Raw genomic sequence first — 17,500 nt, 5'->3', positions numbered from 1 at the left:
CAGGGTGATCAAATTATATATTCTTTATCTATTCTTTTTTCTATTATTCATTTATCCATACTCGTATACTCATTTATTCATTTATTTATTCTTTGATTAATTTATTTTCATTTTTCTCTTTACGCTTTGACCCCAGACCTTTATCTATTTATTTTGTATTTATTCATTTATTTGTCTGTTATCTATTTATTCGTTTATTTATTTATTTATTTCTACTTTTCTGTTTACGCTGCGGACCCCAGACCCAGCAAATTCTAAAACCTGCGATTCTCAAAATTCGCGATTAAAAGAAAAGAAAAAAAAAAAATCTGCGATTCTTAAAATCCGCGAATCCCAAAACCTGTAAATCCCAAACCCGCGAATAATACACACACACACACACACACACACACACACACACACACACACACACACACACACATATATATATATATATATATACACATATGTATATATATATATATATATATATATATATATTCCTTTTAGCTGATCACAATTATCATTAAGAAATATTTCCCAGTCCATTGAAAACCAACCCCATAATTAGCCACGTAGTCTAATATAACGTTTGATAAAACTTCTCATTTTCGAATTTCCAATACAAGACTTTCAATCTGTGACAAAAAGAAAAAAAAAAAAAAAAAAAAGTAGAGGACCTTACAAGAGTCCTTCATCACTCACCACGTGTGGTTGGTGGTGAGCTTGACGAAGGACCTCGCCAGGAACTCTCGATCTCGCTCGTCTTGGACGCCCGTGCCCCGGAAGACAGTCACGACCGCCCACGCATGCACGGGCGGGTTAACATCGCCCAGGGCGAACTCATAGGCTGAAGAAAAAAAAATTAACTCATGAATTCAATATACATCCAGAAATAAACAGATAAATTGTTAGATAACTATACAAAACGAATAAAAGATTTAAGACATATGAGCAACACAAAAATAGACAAGTAGATCAATAAATTAATAAATTCAATAAACATAAAACAATAAATAGATAAATAAATAAATGGTTACATAATCATCTAAATTAAAAAGACATAAACAAGACAAATAAAAAAATTACATCATGTAAACAAATCCATAAATACATAAACACAGAGAAAAAAATTAAATAAAACAAAACAACAAATAAGCAAAAATCAACAAAAGGATGGCACACATGCCAACGGTGAAAACAAGACTAATAACTGAAAGAAAAAAAAAATAAAGAAAAAATAATAATAAAATAACTAAAGAATAGCCCACCTGGGATCTGTCCATTAGGATGCATATACCACTCCCTCAGGAAGAGAAGGAGCTGCTGCTTGGCCAGGTCCTCGTCCACGAGGGCCATGGCCACCACGTGGAAGGCCAGGTCCCAAGAGGCGTACTGCGCAAGGAAAGAAGAACGTGAGGTAAGTCTGCGCCAGGAGGCGCTTAGTAGCTGCGGCCGAAGCCGTCACCTTTGCACTATGATGCACTTTGGGGGTAGGTCACAGTCAAATGACCTTAATTTCAATATATACGGGATTCTTGTCAATCTGTAGTTCAATTTGCCGGATCTAACACGGGAGGAGTGTGTGTGTGTGTGTGTGTGTATGTAGGTGTAGGTGTGTGTGTGTGTGTGTGTGTGTGTGTGTGTGTGTGTGTGTGTGTGTGTGTGTGTGTGTGTGTGTGTGTGTGTGTGTGTGTGTGTGTGTGTGTGTGTGTGTGTGTGTGTGTGTGTATGTGTGTGTGTGTGTGTGTTAACAAATAGTGACCTACCCACGGGTATTCCCATTTGTCCGGCATGGAGATGACGTCACGGTTGAAGAGGTGTGGCCAATCAGCGTTGCGGCCTCGTAAGCGGGAGTCTGGGGGTTGTGGTTGGTCACTGAGAAAGATAAAAAAGAAAGAAAGAAAAATTAAATAAATAAATAAATATATACTCGTAGATACTCGCCATGGTAGGGCAACAAGCCGTTTTTTTTTTTGTTTTTTTTTTTGTTTTGTTTTTTGTTTTTTTCCGATGTTTGGGTCGCCTCCCCGTATGGCCAGGGTTGTTGGGAACCAATGCAAGAAGTATGAAGTGGGTCCCGGGACTCGAACTGACGACCACCTGCTCATGAGTTCGACGTGGTATCCACAGGGCTACCGCGCGGATATTATTAAAATTTATGAATAAATTGATAACGAATAGATAAACAAATAAACCAACAAATAAGGTAAATGATCAACTTCTCCCTCTACCTGAAAAACTTGCTTTCAGATTTGCTTGACACGCACAATCCTTTCAGCCTTTCAGGCAGAGGCAAATAAGAAACTGAACATATTCAGAACATGATTACTGTTCAAATGAGTCAGAGTCTGTTGGCAGAGAAAAAGTACAGATATATTATTATTATTATTATTATTATTATTATTATTATTATTATTATTATTATTATTATTATTATTATTATTATTATTATTATTATTATTATTATTATTATTGTTATTATTATTATTATTATTATTATTATTATTATTACTACTACTAATATTATTACTATTACTATTATTACTAATACTATTACTATTACTATTATTACTAATATTATTACTATTACTAATATTATTATTATTATTATTAATTATTATTATTATCATTACTATTATTATTATTATCATTGTTGTTGTTGTTGTTATTATTATTAGTAGTAGTAGTAGTAGTATTACTGTCATCATTAATATTATTTCTGCTACTATTGATGTTTATGAATTGCCGAGTCCCTGACCACCCCAACCCCCACCCTGCCCATTATCCACGCATCACTCCCCTCGCCCGTCCGACACGAGATGGAACGCCACTCACGCGTCACCTGAGAGCCAGTCACGGACGCTGTAGTGGTAAAACTGTTTCGTCCACAGGAGTCCAGCCAAGGCCTGGCGAAACACCTGACGTTCCTCCGCCGTCAGCCGGGGGCTTAACTTCTGCAGGAGAAAATAAATAACTAATTAGACAAACAAATTGTATATGTATATATATAAAGGATTACAAAGATGGAGCATGCCAACAGGAGACCTCTTGGTCCATAACCAGGTCGGATGTGAAAAAATATAATGATAAATAAATAAATAAAAACAAAATAAAATAAGTAAATAAAATAGATATTATGATCATATAGATAATAATAGATAAAATAAATAAATGCATAGGTATAGTTGAATAATAAACAAACAGGTAAATAGTAAATAATAATAAATTGAAATACATAATGATAAATGAAAATCAAGCAAATAATAAACAGACAAATAATAACAAACAAATAAACAAACATTACTCATGATGACTAGTGTCTTTATTCTGGTTGGCCTTAGGTAACTCTATTCAGTCATGAATTAAAATTCCACAGCAATAGAATTAAACTTAATCTGGCGTTAGTTAAACCCATCCTTAACTGCGCGGTACAGTTTTGGTATGTGACCTATAAAATGGATATCATTTTATTAGAATCAGTACAGACGACAATGACCAAAATGATACAAGGACTTAGAAATTTACGTTATGAACACAGGATTAGGCACCTTAACTTACTCTCTAGAAAGACATAGAGTGCGGGGTGATCTAATAGAGGCATTCAAATGGGTCAAGGGCTTTAGCAAAGATGATGCAGGCAAGGTCATCATAATAGGACAGCAGGGCAGGACACGTAGTAATGGGTTTAAATTGGACAAATCTAGGTTTAAGATGGAAATGGGTAAGAATCCATTTGCCAACAGGATGGTTAACGAGTAGAATAGACTTAGTCACCATCTAGCAAGCGCTGAAGCTATTGGCTATTGTAAGAGAGGATTAGATAACTTTATGCATGGGGTGATAAGTGGTAATGGACATGGAACTGTCTAGTGTAGGCTTTATGGTCTCTTACAGTCTCCTCCATTCTTATGTTCTAATCTTTTGTTCAATTGTTTCAACAGAAATAACATCCACCAATCAGCAAAGCGAGAGTACCGATGGGCGGGGCTTAAGTATCATTGGTAGAGTACTACGAACGGGCCAAAAAAGAACATAAGAATGAAGGAGACTGCAAGAGACCATGAGGCCTACATGAGGCAGTTCCATGTCCATTACCACCTATCATCCCCCATCCATAAAGTTATCTAACCTTTTCTTAAAAACACACAATAGTTTCAGCGCTCACTACATCAAGGTTACTAAGTCTATTCCATTCGTTAACCACTCTATTGGTAAACCAGTTCTTGCCTCCTGTTTCCTTCATCAAATGGGCGTGACCTTACCTTCTCGTAGAACCAATCCGCCTCCGCCCTCCGCTGGGCCATCACCTCGGCGAAGGCAGGCCCGAAGACGCCATCGCCCAGGGCGCCGCCCCCAGGTCCTCGACCCCCGGGGGTTTCCTCCCACAAGCGGGTCCTGAAGGAGGCGGAGGACCCAGGGCCCAAGGTCACCACGTAGTGCGCCGCGACCTTTGTCCCCTTCAGCTTCGGGTTGACGGCGTCCTTTTCTCCTGCAGGAGGAGGAACTAGGTCAAGGGTAACCGATAGGACCCCAAGAGGCGGTGGCCGACTTTAGTCGTCGAGGCTGACCTCAAGGGGGACTTCAAATGTGATGAGCTAATAGGGGTGATTTCTAGGTGGTGGGTGACTTCAAGGGTGATAGCCTTAGCCAGAGGGTGACTTGGAGGGTCGAGGCGAACCTCAAGGGTGAGCTTAATTAGGATTTACAAGGATGATTTCGATGGTTATGTGTACATATACTGTATATACGCGCGCGCGCGCGTGTGTGTATGTGTGTGTGTGTGTGTATGTGTAGGTTCTTACCATACCTTCTGCCCAGGAACCTTACCATTTACAACATATCTGTGAAAGGCGTCCTTGACGAAGGGCGTGTTGGCCTCGACGCCAAAGAGCCTCTTCGTGTTGGTCTCGTTCTCAGTGAAGAGGATCTCCGGCCCTTTGACAGCGCCGTCGTCAGTGCCTTCAGGAGCCTCGGCGGCCCACAAGAATGTCCCCAGAGTGTCGTGGTTCCCACGGACGAGCCTGTAGGAGGTGCTTCCTCCTCCTCCTCCTCCTCCTCCTTCGTCGACGACAAGCTTCGGTTTCATGCTGCAGCCTTCGTGCGAACAGCCCCAACTCCAAGTGTTCCGATACCTGAAGAAGGCGATGAAGGAGGTGTTAATAGTGTCCCTACCTAGGTTTCTTTAATAAGGAATTCACACCAGGAGGAGCTTCACTACAACCATGGTGGGTAGTACCCACCAGTAATCATTGACTATATATATATATACATATATGGAAATTCATACAAGTTATTTGGAAATTCGTTAACAAAAGTGGATAGTGAAAAAGATCTCGGCGTAATTATCAGTAACGACCTCAAATCATCCAAGCAGTGTATTTCAGCCTCTGAGAAAGCAAATAAGATTCTGGGATTGATTGCGCGATCTTTTGATTTCAAAAGTCCATCACTCATTAACAAGCTATATAAATCGTTAGTTCGTCCACATTTGGAATATGCTGTTTCCGTATGGTCACCGAATCTCATTAAAGACATTGACAGACTGGAAAAAGTACAACGGCGAGCCACAAAACTGATTCCAAATATCAAAAATAAATCATACGAAAATCGACTTAAGCACATGAATCTGTTTTCCCTAAAAAAGCGTAGACTCAGAGGTGACTTGATACAGGTCTTTAAGATTTTAAAGGGAATTGACAACATCAAAAGTGACCAAATTTTCACATTGAATGAGAATCAGACAAGAAACAATGGTCTCAAACTGTCCGGAAATAGATTCAATTTGGAAGTAGGTAGAAACAACTTTGCCAACCGTGTAGTTAATGAATGGAATAAACTTCCTGCACAGGTAGTGCAATGTAGTTCAGTTCGAAGCTTTAAGAATCATTTAGATAGATACCTAAGTAAGATGCTGTAATGATTATAATTTATGTTATATTATTTGTTTTTGTTTTGATATAATTTGTCTGTCTGATTTTCATTTATTATTAGTTATATGTCAATTTATAATCATTTACTATTTACCTTTTTGTTTGTTATTCAACTATACCTATGCATTTATTTATGTATTTTATTTGTTATTTTTACATTATTATAGTTTTAATTTATTATTAATATGATTTTTTTTTTTTTTTTTTTTTTGCATCCGACCTAGATATGGATCAAAAGGTCTCCTGTCGGCATGCTCCGCCTTTGTAATCCTTTGCCTTTGTAATATGTATATATATGTATATATATGTGTATATACATATATATGTGTATATACATATATATATATATATATATATATGTATGTATGTATACACAGATATGACAAAATTGAATAGACACCAAGAAAAATGTATTTCTGTTCTTATTTAATGCTTAATGTTATTCAAATTTACCTAATATGTTATATTTACCAAGATTTATGTTTCAGATTACATACAAGATTAATCAAGCATGCCACGAAGCAAAGGAACAGTAGACCTATCTGACTTTCAGCGTGGTCGTATTGCGGGTCAACATAAAAATGGATTTAGTCAACCCAAAATATCTGAAAATCTGTCAATACCCCTTTCTACTATTAATAGAGTGATCGTACAATTCACCAGAGAGGGCAAGAAGGGCACAAAACCTCATTCAGGTCGTCCCGGGCCCTCAGAAAGAACCTTGCATCTTGTCAAAAGAAAAGTCGAAGAGGATCCACGTTGCAAGGCCTCTGACATAGCAGCACAAGCTGATGTCAGTCCCAGAACAGCTGTCAGGTATCTCCACAAACTGGGTTACTATGGCAGAGCTGCAAGAGGGAAACCACTCCTTCGTCCAGCCAATATCAAGCGCAGAAAGGATTGGGCTGTTGAGATGGTGGAGAGACCTGTGGCCTTTTGGAGCACTGTCATTTTCTCTGATGAGTCACGATTCGCATTATTTTTCTGACAGTCAAGGAAACATCAATTTAGGCAAATATGTTTCTATATTAAAGGAGACTCATTCCAATATTCTCCAATGGTAGAATGAGTAAAAATGTCTTCCTATCTATGGAAGATGGAGCTTCTTGTCATACTGCTCAAACAACACAAAATTAGTTGAACCAAAATGGGATCAGGAAACATCCATGGCCAAGTCAGTCCCCGGATATGAACCCTGTTGAACATCTCTGGGGAATATTAGACCGACAACTTCGCAAAAAAAAAAAACCTGGAAGCCATCTTCAAAGCCCAAACTCTTAGGGTTACCACGGGAACCATGGTAAGAAATCCCTAAAGATGATATTCGTGGCCAGAAGAGCGGCCACAGGAGGCATGGAAGGCGGAATCGGTGTCCTCCCGAGCCGAACTGAGATCTTGGCCATTGCAACGAGAACGATGGCCAAGAGGGAGCTGCAAAAACATAAGAACCTGGCAGCCCAGAGGCCGTCAGCACGCTGGTATCAAGTTGTCACAGCGTATGAGCGACTGACCCCTGGAGTCCGTCTCTCCAGGATGGAGGAAGTCATCCTTCATCGCCTCCGTCTCGGGTATCGATGTATCTCGGAGGTGACGGGACAGCCGGAGGCCTGCATCCACTGTGGAGAGGACGGGGCAAACGGGCTAAATCATTATGTGGCCCTTTGCCCAGCGACCAGATTTCTGAGTGCGGGCCCCAGGACCTCGGCCGGGGGATTCATCCGTCGACTGACAATGACACTTAACTCGTATCAGCTGGGACGCCTCCTTCAAGTGCCGCCCCCCAGATGATACGGATGGGTTCTGTTTGACTGTACTCTCTTACTGATTATTGACTTATGACACATTACAACTTAAGCCAAGGACTAATGCCTTTTTTTTTTTTCTCTCACCTAGGTAACTGCGCAGGATGCCTTGGACCGACCGGATGAGACGCGACAGGTGCAAAGGATACCAACCACTTCGGCTGGGAAGTCTCCTTCATGTGCCAGCCCCAGAGGATACGGATGGATTCTTAACTGTACTCGCCTGATATATTGACTTATAGCTCACCACAACAATTCAAGCCAAAGGACTAATACCTTCTCCTTTTTCACTTAGGTAACTGCGTATGATGCCTTGGACCGGACCGGATGGGACGCGACGGGTGCAGGAAATTATCCACGTCGGCTGGACCGGATGGGACGCAACGGACATAATAGGACACGTCGGCTAGACCGTGGGGACCGACCAGGACCGTGCAGCGACGAAATCATTTGTATATTTCTAATCAATTACACACATGTACACATAGTTTTCATTGTAAAAGGCATACTAGTATGCCTTCTAGGAGTAATGGGTAGAGACCCAAGCAAGATGTACTTCTTGTAATCAATAAATGTAAAAAAACTTTCCTCACTATTCTCCTAACCTCCAGTGAATTAACAACCCGCAGTCTACACCCTGAAGAAGCCTCAGATCGAGGCGAAAAACTCTGAGTTTCGGTGAAAGATAGTCAACAGTTACCTCTGTTACTAGAAGATAAATAATCAAGTCGGCATACAACAGCACTATAAGTGAGCTATGCTACTCATAAAAGAGAAATGAATAATTTCATCCAGTCCCTCTCTACAAGTAATAAGAAGATCTTTCAAAAGATCAAGAATTCTTACCTTAAGATCATCAAAGCATCCAGAGCAGTTAATGTCAGTCAGAATTGTCTGAAAGAAAACCTGTACCCAAGGAATATATACATACATAATATATATATATATATATATATATATATATTTAGGACGGGTAGATGTTGTGTAAATCAGATCTTTGTGGTAAGACAAATATGTGAGAAAGCTATAGGAAAGGGGAAGGATGTTTTTTGGGCTTTTATGGATCTGGAAAAGGCTTACGATAGGGTAGACAGAAAGGCACTGTGGGAGGTTATGCAGATATATGGGATAGGAGGAAAGCTTCTAGGAGCTGTCAAGAGTTTTTATGAGAGTAGTAGAGCTTGTGTCAGGATTAGAAATGGAGAGAGTGAGTAGTTCGAGGTAAAGGTGGGACTTCATCAAGGATGCGTTATGTCGCCCTGGCTGTTCAACTTATACATGGATGGGGTAGTGCGAGAGGTAAATCCAAGGGTAGTGGGTCAGGGATTGGAGATGGTTAAAGAAAATGGAGAAAAGTGGGAGGTGAGCCAGCTGTTGTTTGCGGACAACACTGCGCTTGTGGCAGGATCGGAGGAGGGACTGAGGAAGTTGGTGACAGAGTTTGGGAGAGTATGTGATAGAAGAAAGCTAAAGATAAATGTGGGTAAAAGTAAGGTGATGAGATGTACAAGAGGTGAAAGTGGCAGTAGACTGGAAGTGAGCATTAAGGGAGAGCGACTGGAGGAAGTGGATAGTTTTAGATACTTGGGTGCAAATGTGGCAGGAAAAGGTGGAGTGAAGGTGGAGGTAGAATGTAGATTGAGAGAAGCAAGTAAATGCCTTGGTGGATTGAAGAGTGTAATGAGGAATAGACATTTGGGAATGGATGCTAAGAGGAGACTATATGAAGGAGTGACTGTGCCAACAGCACTGTATGGGGCAGAAATATGGAACATAAGCGAGGAAGAGAGAAGGAATTTGAATGTGTTTGAGATGAGGTGTCTGAGAAGTATGATGGGGGTTACTAGGCTAGATAGAGTGAGAAATGAGGAGATGAGGAGAAGGACGGGGGTGGAAAGGGAGCTGTGAGATAGTGTTGATGAAAGAGTATTAGGATGGTTTGGACACATGGAAAGAATGAGTGAAGAAAGACTAGTAAAAGAGGTATGGAAGGCAGATGTGGAGGGAGTGAACATGAGGGGACGTCCTAGGATGAGATGGATGGATGGGGTGAAGGGGGCTTTGGGGAAGATGGGAATGTCTGTTGAGGAAAGACGGGAGAGGACAGAAGACAGAGGTGAATGGAGAATGGTTGTATATGGATGATGTTGTGATGCATGAGGTGGAATGGGCGGGGGGATGGGGGGTGAGGTAGTATGTGTGAGCAAAATTTGACGCAGCCCGAAGGGATTTCTCCCCGTCTTCTCCTTTTATGCATGGGGGGACGGAGAGGGGGAGTCGCCGATTTAATGAAGCGGCCTTGCTGTGGATGTGCTGTGTCTTGCGACACTGCTTCTGACCCAGGGCAGTGGACAAGGTGCAGGGATGACTCGTCATCCAGGAGGTGCTAAGATAAGAGGGAGGGTGGAGGGGTGTGGAGTGTATTCAGGGATGGAATGGGTGGGAATGATTTTAGGCCTTTTCCTTGATGGCTACCTCCCTTGTAAGGGAAAAGCCTTGGTATATGTATGTATATATATATATATATATATATATATATATATATATATATATATATATATACATATATATATTGTAACGTAATATTAGATATTACGTCATATGTGTAATTATGTTATAGAATTGTGTTCCTTTGTATTACATAACTATGTTCATATTTCTTGTCTATGTATGTATTGTAACAATGTTAAGCAGTAACGCCCGTCCACTATATGTAATCTTGCCTACGTGCGGAGAGAGGTGCGCACTCTTGTAGAACAAACAGACAAGCGAAATCCTGAATAGTTCGGAGCGCACAGATTTGACAGTTACTAAATAAATAGATTGTTCAAGCGAGTCGAGGGTCCTAAAACTACCCATGTTGACGTGTGTTAACTTACCCTCCTCCCCCCCTTTCACTCACTCGCACACTCACCCGGAAGTATTCCGCTTCCGGTCCAATGGTATATAAGCGGTTGAAATCGCTCACTCGTCGTCATTTCTCGCATATCTTATCTCTTGATAAAAACTGGAAGTTTAGACTCATGAGACGATTGGTGTGAAGTGATCACCCTTTTTGCCTACATTACGTGTCTGATATACATTGCATTACTTATACTTATATTTGTACTTATTACTTATTCTGATGCATGTTCCTGATCTCTTTGTACTTAGATAGTACCATATTGTATACTTATCTTGTGTTTCTTATTTGAACGATAATTTCCATATTCTTATAATCATGTAACGGTCCCATTGACCCTACTGCCCATTCTCTTTTGTGTTGATTGCCTGTAAATATTTTCCATTAATAATTTCGTTTACTAGTTTTATCGCTAGTTTAATATTCCTTTCCTGGAATCTTCTTTGTTACCTTTACTTCTAGTCTTACGAATTATCTAGGCCCTGACCAGATAGTTCAGTCCTACAGTGGCTTCTAGAAGTGAGCTGGTTCTTAAGCACTTAGACGTTATACGTAACGTCTCTTCACTAACCAGCCGCCCGTAACAAAGTGGCGACCCTTGCCAAGGATATATTATCAGGTATTTAACACATTCTTATAGAGATGGATGATATAATTCAAGAATTCGTTCAAAATCCCAAGGTAAGTTTCTTAAAGAAACAAACTAAAGACACTTTGATAGAAATAGGCAAGCACTTTGGAGTAGACATTGATACAAGTTTGCGAAAGAAAAAAATACTTCAGGAACTCGTTGAAAATCTGATCGAAGATGAGATCTTATCTCCAGAAGAGATTACAGCTATACAAATTCCTTCAAATAGGTTAGAAATAGAGGCACGACTAACCGAACTTAAGATTAAGGAGATTGAATTAAAGGTCAGGAGAGTAGAAATTGAGGAGGAAGCTAAACTGAAACAAATGCAAATTGAGGCAGAATTTAAAGCTAAAGAGGAGGAAACTAAACTGAAACAAATGCAAATTGAGGCAGAATTTAGAGCTAGAGAAGAGGAAGCTAAAGCGAAACAAGTAGCTAAAGAGGAGGAAACTAAACTGAAACAAATGCAAATTGAGGCAGAATTTAGAGCTAGAGAAGGAGAAACTAAAGTCAAATTGGCAGAGTTAGAATTAAAGAAGGCAGAAGTAGAAGCTAGGATTGTTGATAGACAACCCGTAGTTCAGGAAGGTCATATAGATATTTCCAAGTATGTAAAACTTTTACCCAAATTTTCAGAAGGAGAGCCAGAAATTTTCTTTCTTCAGTGGGAAAAATTGGCGCAACAGTTACAAATCCCTAAAGAAAATTGGCCATTAATCATTCAAACACAATTTAAGGGTAAGGCTCAGCAAATTTATACTTCTCTTTCAGAAGCAGAAAGCGAATATATGATATAATATGAAAGCTTGTGTTTTAAAAGCTTATGAACTAATACCAGAGGCCTATAGACAGAAATTCCGTAATTATAGGAAGACACCTCAGTTAACATACGTAGAATATGCGGCTCAACAAGAGAGGTTATTCAATAGGTGGTGTTTGGCTAGTGAAACGGACACCTTAGATAGACTTAAACAGTTGATTTTATTGGAGCAGTTTAAGAATACCTTAGAGACAGATCTTAGGATTTTTATAGATGATCATGTTCCCGAAACTTTAACTAAAGCTGCTGTGTTGGCTGATGAGTTCACACTAAATCATAAACCTAAGTCAAGACAAATGGAATCCCAAAAGTCAAAGTCATATATTCCAGATTCAACAAAATACTCTGATCCTTGGTCCCCAAAGAAACACTTTGAAATTCAGTCTAGCCCATCACATTTCAGTTACAGGTCTGATTTCAATCAATATCCTCCAAACCAACCTTGGCAAAGAATGGAAAGGTTTAAGACTAATCCCCCTGTAACTTGTTCATATTGTAAACAGGTTGGCCATCACATTTCTAATTGCAGAAAGAGACTGACACCCTCATTCTCCAATAAGACACCAACTCTTGTAAGTAATATAAAATCAGATGATTCAAAATCCTCTATTCAGGATACACTACCAAAGAAGCCGGTATTGTCAAGTAATGTAGAACCCCCCTCATCAGATCATGATCCTTGTTTCAAACCATTTGTATCTTCAGGAACTATATCTCATAGTAGTAGTTCACAACAATATCCTATTTCCATACTCCGAGACACAGGAGCAAAGCAAAGTCTGATTTTAAATTCTGTCTTGCAGAATCTAGGTGAGTCATATACAGGTTATGATATATTGATAGAAGGAGTTGGAGGAATTGTAAAATGTCCATTACATAATGTTTTCTTGCGGTCTGATTTAACAACCGGAATGGTTAAAGTAGCAGTAGTAGACTCTCTTCCCATAGTAGGAATATCCTTATTGTTGTCCAATGACATCGCTGGAAGCAAAGTAATTTCTCCCTTAATAACAAATAACCCTAAGACCTCAGTAGAACCTTCAGATAACTTACAGTTGTTTCCCGCTTGCGCTGTAACCAGATCTCAGTACAAGAAATCTGAAGAGGAGACCTATAATTTAGAATCCCTATTCTCCCAAACTGACCCATCTTCTTCTTCACCAGTTTCTCTATCTAGAGCAGAATTAATCAAAGAACAGAAGTCAGATCATTCTCTTAAAAATTTGTACGAGATTGTTTCATCTCCAGAAGAAGTTGAACATATGTCACGAGGTTTCTATATAGAAAACGGAGTCCTAATGCGAAAATGGAGAGCATCCACCGCAACCGCTGACCAGCCATGGTAAGTAAGGAATCAAATAGTCCTCCCTCTTGGTTTCAGGAATAATGTTCTAAGATTGGCTCATGATACTCCCTTAGCAGGTCACTTAGGGGTAAGAAAGACCTTGTTCAACATAACCCAACATTTCCATTGGCCCACGGTTGTCAAAGATGTTGCCCAATATTGTAAAACATGTCATACATGTCAACTTGTAGGTAAGCCCAACCAGAAAATTGTAGAAGCTCCACTCCATCCCATTCCTGTAATGGAAGAGCCATTTAAAAAAGTTCTTATTGACTGTGTAGGACCTTTACCTCCTTCAAGTAAAGGAAATCAGTACATTCTCACAATCATGTGTATGAGCACTCGTTTTCCAGAAGCAATTCCTTTGAAAAATATTAAAGCTCAAAACATAATCAGAGAAATGTTGAAATATTTCACTATGGTAGGATTTCCTAAGAACATTCAAAGTGATCAAGGAAGTAATTTTCTTTCCAACAAGTTTAGAGAAACTCTTGTAACACTAGGTATAAATCATGTAACTTCCTCCGCCTATCATCCTCAATCACAAGGTGCTCTAGAGCGCTTTCACCAAACGCTCAAGACAATGTTAAGAATCTTCTGTGCTGAGAACACTCGAAATTGGGAAGACGGACTCCCCTTTTTGTTGTTCGCCACCCGAACAACAATTCAAGAAAGCCTTGGATTCAGCCCGTCAGAATTAGTCTTCGGTCATGAAGTCCGTGGTCCCCTAAAGATACTTCATGAACAATGGATGAAAGAAGAACCACCAGTTCCTTCTTTGAAATACGTGTCCCAGGTCACCGAGAAGTTGTTAGAAGCTTGGAAGTTGGCAAGAGAGAACTTGGCGAATGCTCAACGAGAAATGAAAGGTCGGTATGATAAAAATTCTAAACTTAGAACTTTCTCTCCAGGAGATCAAGTGTTACTTTATCTTCCCATACCAGGAGATCCATTGCAGGCTAAATACAAAGGACCCTATGAAGTCTTGTCCAGAGCCAGTGATCTCAACTACATAATCAAAACTCCAGACAGAAGAAAGAGTTCCCGTCTCTGTCACATAAATACCTTAAAACCTTATCATTCCAGAGATCCAATTCCAATTTACAGCTCTACCACAATAGAATCGGAAGAGCCTCCTGATAACCTGCCTAATCCTCCTGAGATTCCCTTGGAAAACTCTCAGATACTACAAAATCTTCAGATAAAAGTAGGACACTTATCTGAGAAACAAGGTAGAGACATTCTTTCTCTCTTAAGAAGTTTTCCAAAATTATTTCTAGATTCCCCAAGATTCACTTCTTTGATAGAACACGAAATAATTCTAGACTCGCCAAGGGCTATCAAACAAGCCCCTTATAGAGTCAATCCAAAAAAGAAGGAGTTCATAAAAGCAGAAATAAACACTCTGCTTCAACAGGGAATAATTGAACCCTCCAGTAGTCCTTGGGCATCTCCTTGCATTCTTGTCCCTAAATCTGACAATTCTTATCGCCTGTGCATTGACTACAGGAAAATCAATGCCCATACTAAGGCCGATGCTTTTCCTATCCCTAGGATAGATGATATCATAGACAGTCTAGGAACTGCCAAGTATGTATCCAAGTTGGATATGTTAAGGGGATACTATCAAATCCCTGTACACCCTCGCTCAAGAGAAGTTACCGCTTTCATTACGGAAGAGGGATTGTTCCAATTCAGAGCAATGCCATTTGGGCTTAAAAATGCCCCTGCCACTTACCAAAGAATGATAAGTAATCTTGTTGCAGGATTGCCAGGAGTAAAAACTTATCTAGATGATGTGATAATATTTAGTCAGTCTTGGACAGAACACATTGAACACCTAAATAATTTCTTTTATAGAGCAGAACAAGCAAACCTTACCATCAATTTGTCCAAATGTGATTTCGGACATACACAGGTCCCCTATTTGGGATTTAAAGTTGGAAATTCCCAAGTGTTTCCAATAGACGCCAAGATAAAAGCCATCAATGATGTACCAACACCCACTAATCGTAGAGAGGTACGTCGATTCCTTGGAATGAGTGGCTATTATCGCCGTTTTTGTCCAAATTTTTCAGATGTAGCAGAACCATTGACTGACCTGTTGAGAAAAGACCACGACTTCGTGTGGACACCTACCTGTGAGACGGCCTTCAAAAACCTGAAGTCCCTTCTCACTAACGCACCAGTTCTAAGGGCACCCGATTTCCAACGACCCTTTCTTTTGCAAGTCGACGCCAGCGACACCGGTATCGGTGCCGCCCTCTTACAAGAACATAGTGGAGTTCTTCACGCCATCGCCTACTACAACAAGAAACTGTCCCCTGCACAGAGGAACTATTCCACCATTGAAAAGGAAATACTCGCTTTGGTCCAGGCCATTATCCACTTTGAAGTCTACCTAGGTTCATCCAAAGCTACAATTCAAGTATATTCGGATCACAACCCCTTAAAGTTCCTACAGACTATGAAAAACAGGAATCCGAGACTTACACGTTGGAGTTTATTTCTCCAACCCTTTAATCTAACAATTCATCATATAAAAGGCGTCTTTAATGTTTTAGCCGACGTCCTTTCTAGAACATAGCTTTTCAACAGAAAGTGAAAAGCTTTCCCAAACGGTGGAGGTGTAACGTAATATTAGATATTACGTCATATGTGTAATTATGTTATAGAATTGTGTTCCTTTGTATTACATAACTATGTTCATATTTCTTGTCTATGTATGTATTGTAACAATGTTAAGCAGTAACGCCCGTCCACTATATGTAATCTTGCCTACGTGCGGAGAGAGGTGCGCACTCTTGTAGAACAAACAGACAAGCGAAATCCTGAATAGTTCGGAGCGCACAGATTTGACAGTTACTAAATAAATAGATTGTTCAAGCGAGTCGAGGGTCCTAAAACTACCCATGTTGACGTGTGTTAACTTACCCTCCTCCCCCCCTTTCACTCACTCGCACACTCACCCGGAAGTATTCCGCTTCCGGTCCAATGGTATATAAGCGGTTGAAATCGCTCACTCGTCGTCATTTCTCGCATATCTTATCTCTTGATAAAAACTGGAAGTTTAGACTCATGAGACGATTGGTGTGAAGTGATCACCCTTTTTGCCTACATTACGTGTCTGATATACATTGCATTATTTTACTTATATTTGTACTTATTACTTATTCTGATGCATGTTCCTGATCTCTTTGTACTTAGATAGTACCATATTGTATACTTATCTTGTGTTTCTTATTTGAACGATAATTTCCATATTCTTATAATCATGTAACGGTCCCATTGACCCTACTGCCCATTCTCTTTTGTGTTGATTGCCTGTAAATATTTTCCATTAATAATTTCGTTTACTAGTTTTATCGCTAGTTTAATATTCCTTTCCTGGAATCTTCTTTGTTACCTTTACTTCTAGTCTTACGAATTATCTAGGCCCTGACCAGATAGTTCAGTCCTACAGTGGCTTCTAGAAGTGAGCTGGTTCTAAAGCACTTAGACGTTATACTTAAAGTCTCTTCACTAACCAGTCCGCCCGTAACAATATATATGATATATATATGTATATATATATATTATATATATATAATATATATCTATATATACATATATGTATGTATATATATATGTATATATATATATATATATATGTATATATATATGTATATATATATATATATATGTATATATATATACACACACACACACACACATATATATATATATATATGTATATATATACATATATGCATATATATATGTATATATATATATATATACATATATGAATATATATGTATATATATATATATATATATATATATATATATATATATATGTATATATATATGTATATACAGGGTGTTCCAAAAAATTTGACGTCATTTTGCAGGCCAATAATTTTGGCAATTCTTTTTTAAACGACCTCAAATTTTCACAGCTTGCATAGAAACAGTTCAAAATTTTATGTTTAATGTTTGACATTTATCTCTTTTCAGGTTGAGAAATGCCGTTCACTTCAAAAGAAAAGTAATTTTGCGTGTTGGAATATGCTCAAACACAGTCACAGTCACTCGTCTATGTCC

At 39.2% G+C, this 17,500-nt stretch overlaps 1 protein-coding gene across 1 annotated transcript in view; it reads right to left on the bottom strand.

The window, feature by feature from the left end:
- The window catches only part of LOC143038590 (uncharacterized), a 36,849-nt gene that overhangs the window by 5,874 nt on the left and 13,475 nt on the right, over positions 1–17,500 (bottom strand). The window contains exons 6-11 of the mRNA XM_076207997.1: positions 4,810–5,114; positions 4,245–4,471; positions 2,818–2,936; positions 1,749–1,857; positions 1,251–1,374; positions 685–829 (exon numbers count right to left, since the gene is read on the bottom strand). Coding sequence (XP_076064112.1) covers positions 685–829; positions 1,251–1,374; positions 1,749–1,857; positions 2,818–2,936; positions 4,245–4,471; positions 4,810–5,114 — 1,029 coding nt within the window. The remainder of the gene's footprint in view (positions 1–684; positions 830–1,250; positions 1,375–1,748; positions 1,858–2,817; positions 2,937–4,244; positions 4,472–4,809; positions 5,115–17,500) is intronic.

This window comes from Oratosquilla oratoria, chromosome 24 (assembly GCF_046742065.1).
Source record: "Oratosquilla oratoria isolate Oo_2021 chromosome 24, ASM4674206v1, whole genome shotgun sequence".
NCBI classification, from domain to species: domain Eukaryota; kingdom Metazoa; phylum Arthropoda; class Malacostraca; order Stomatopoda; family Squillidae; genus Oratosquilla; species Oratosquilla oratoria.
The sequence above is the reverse complement of the archived record's forward strand: the minus strand, read 5'-3'. Positions and strand labels throughout refer to the sequence as shown.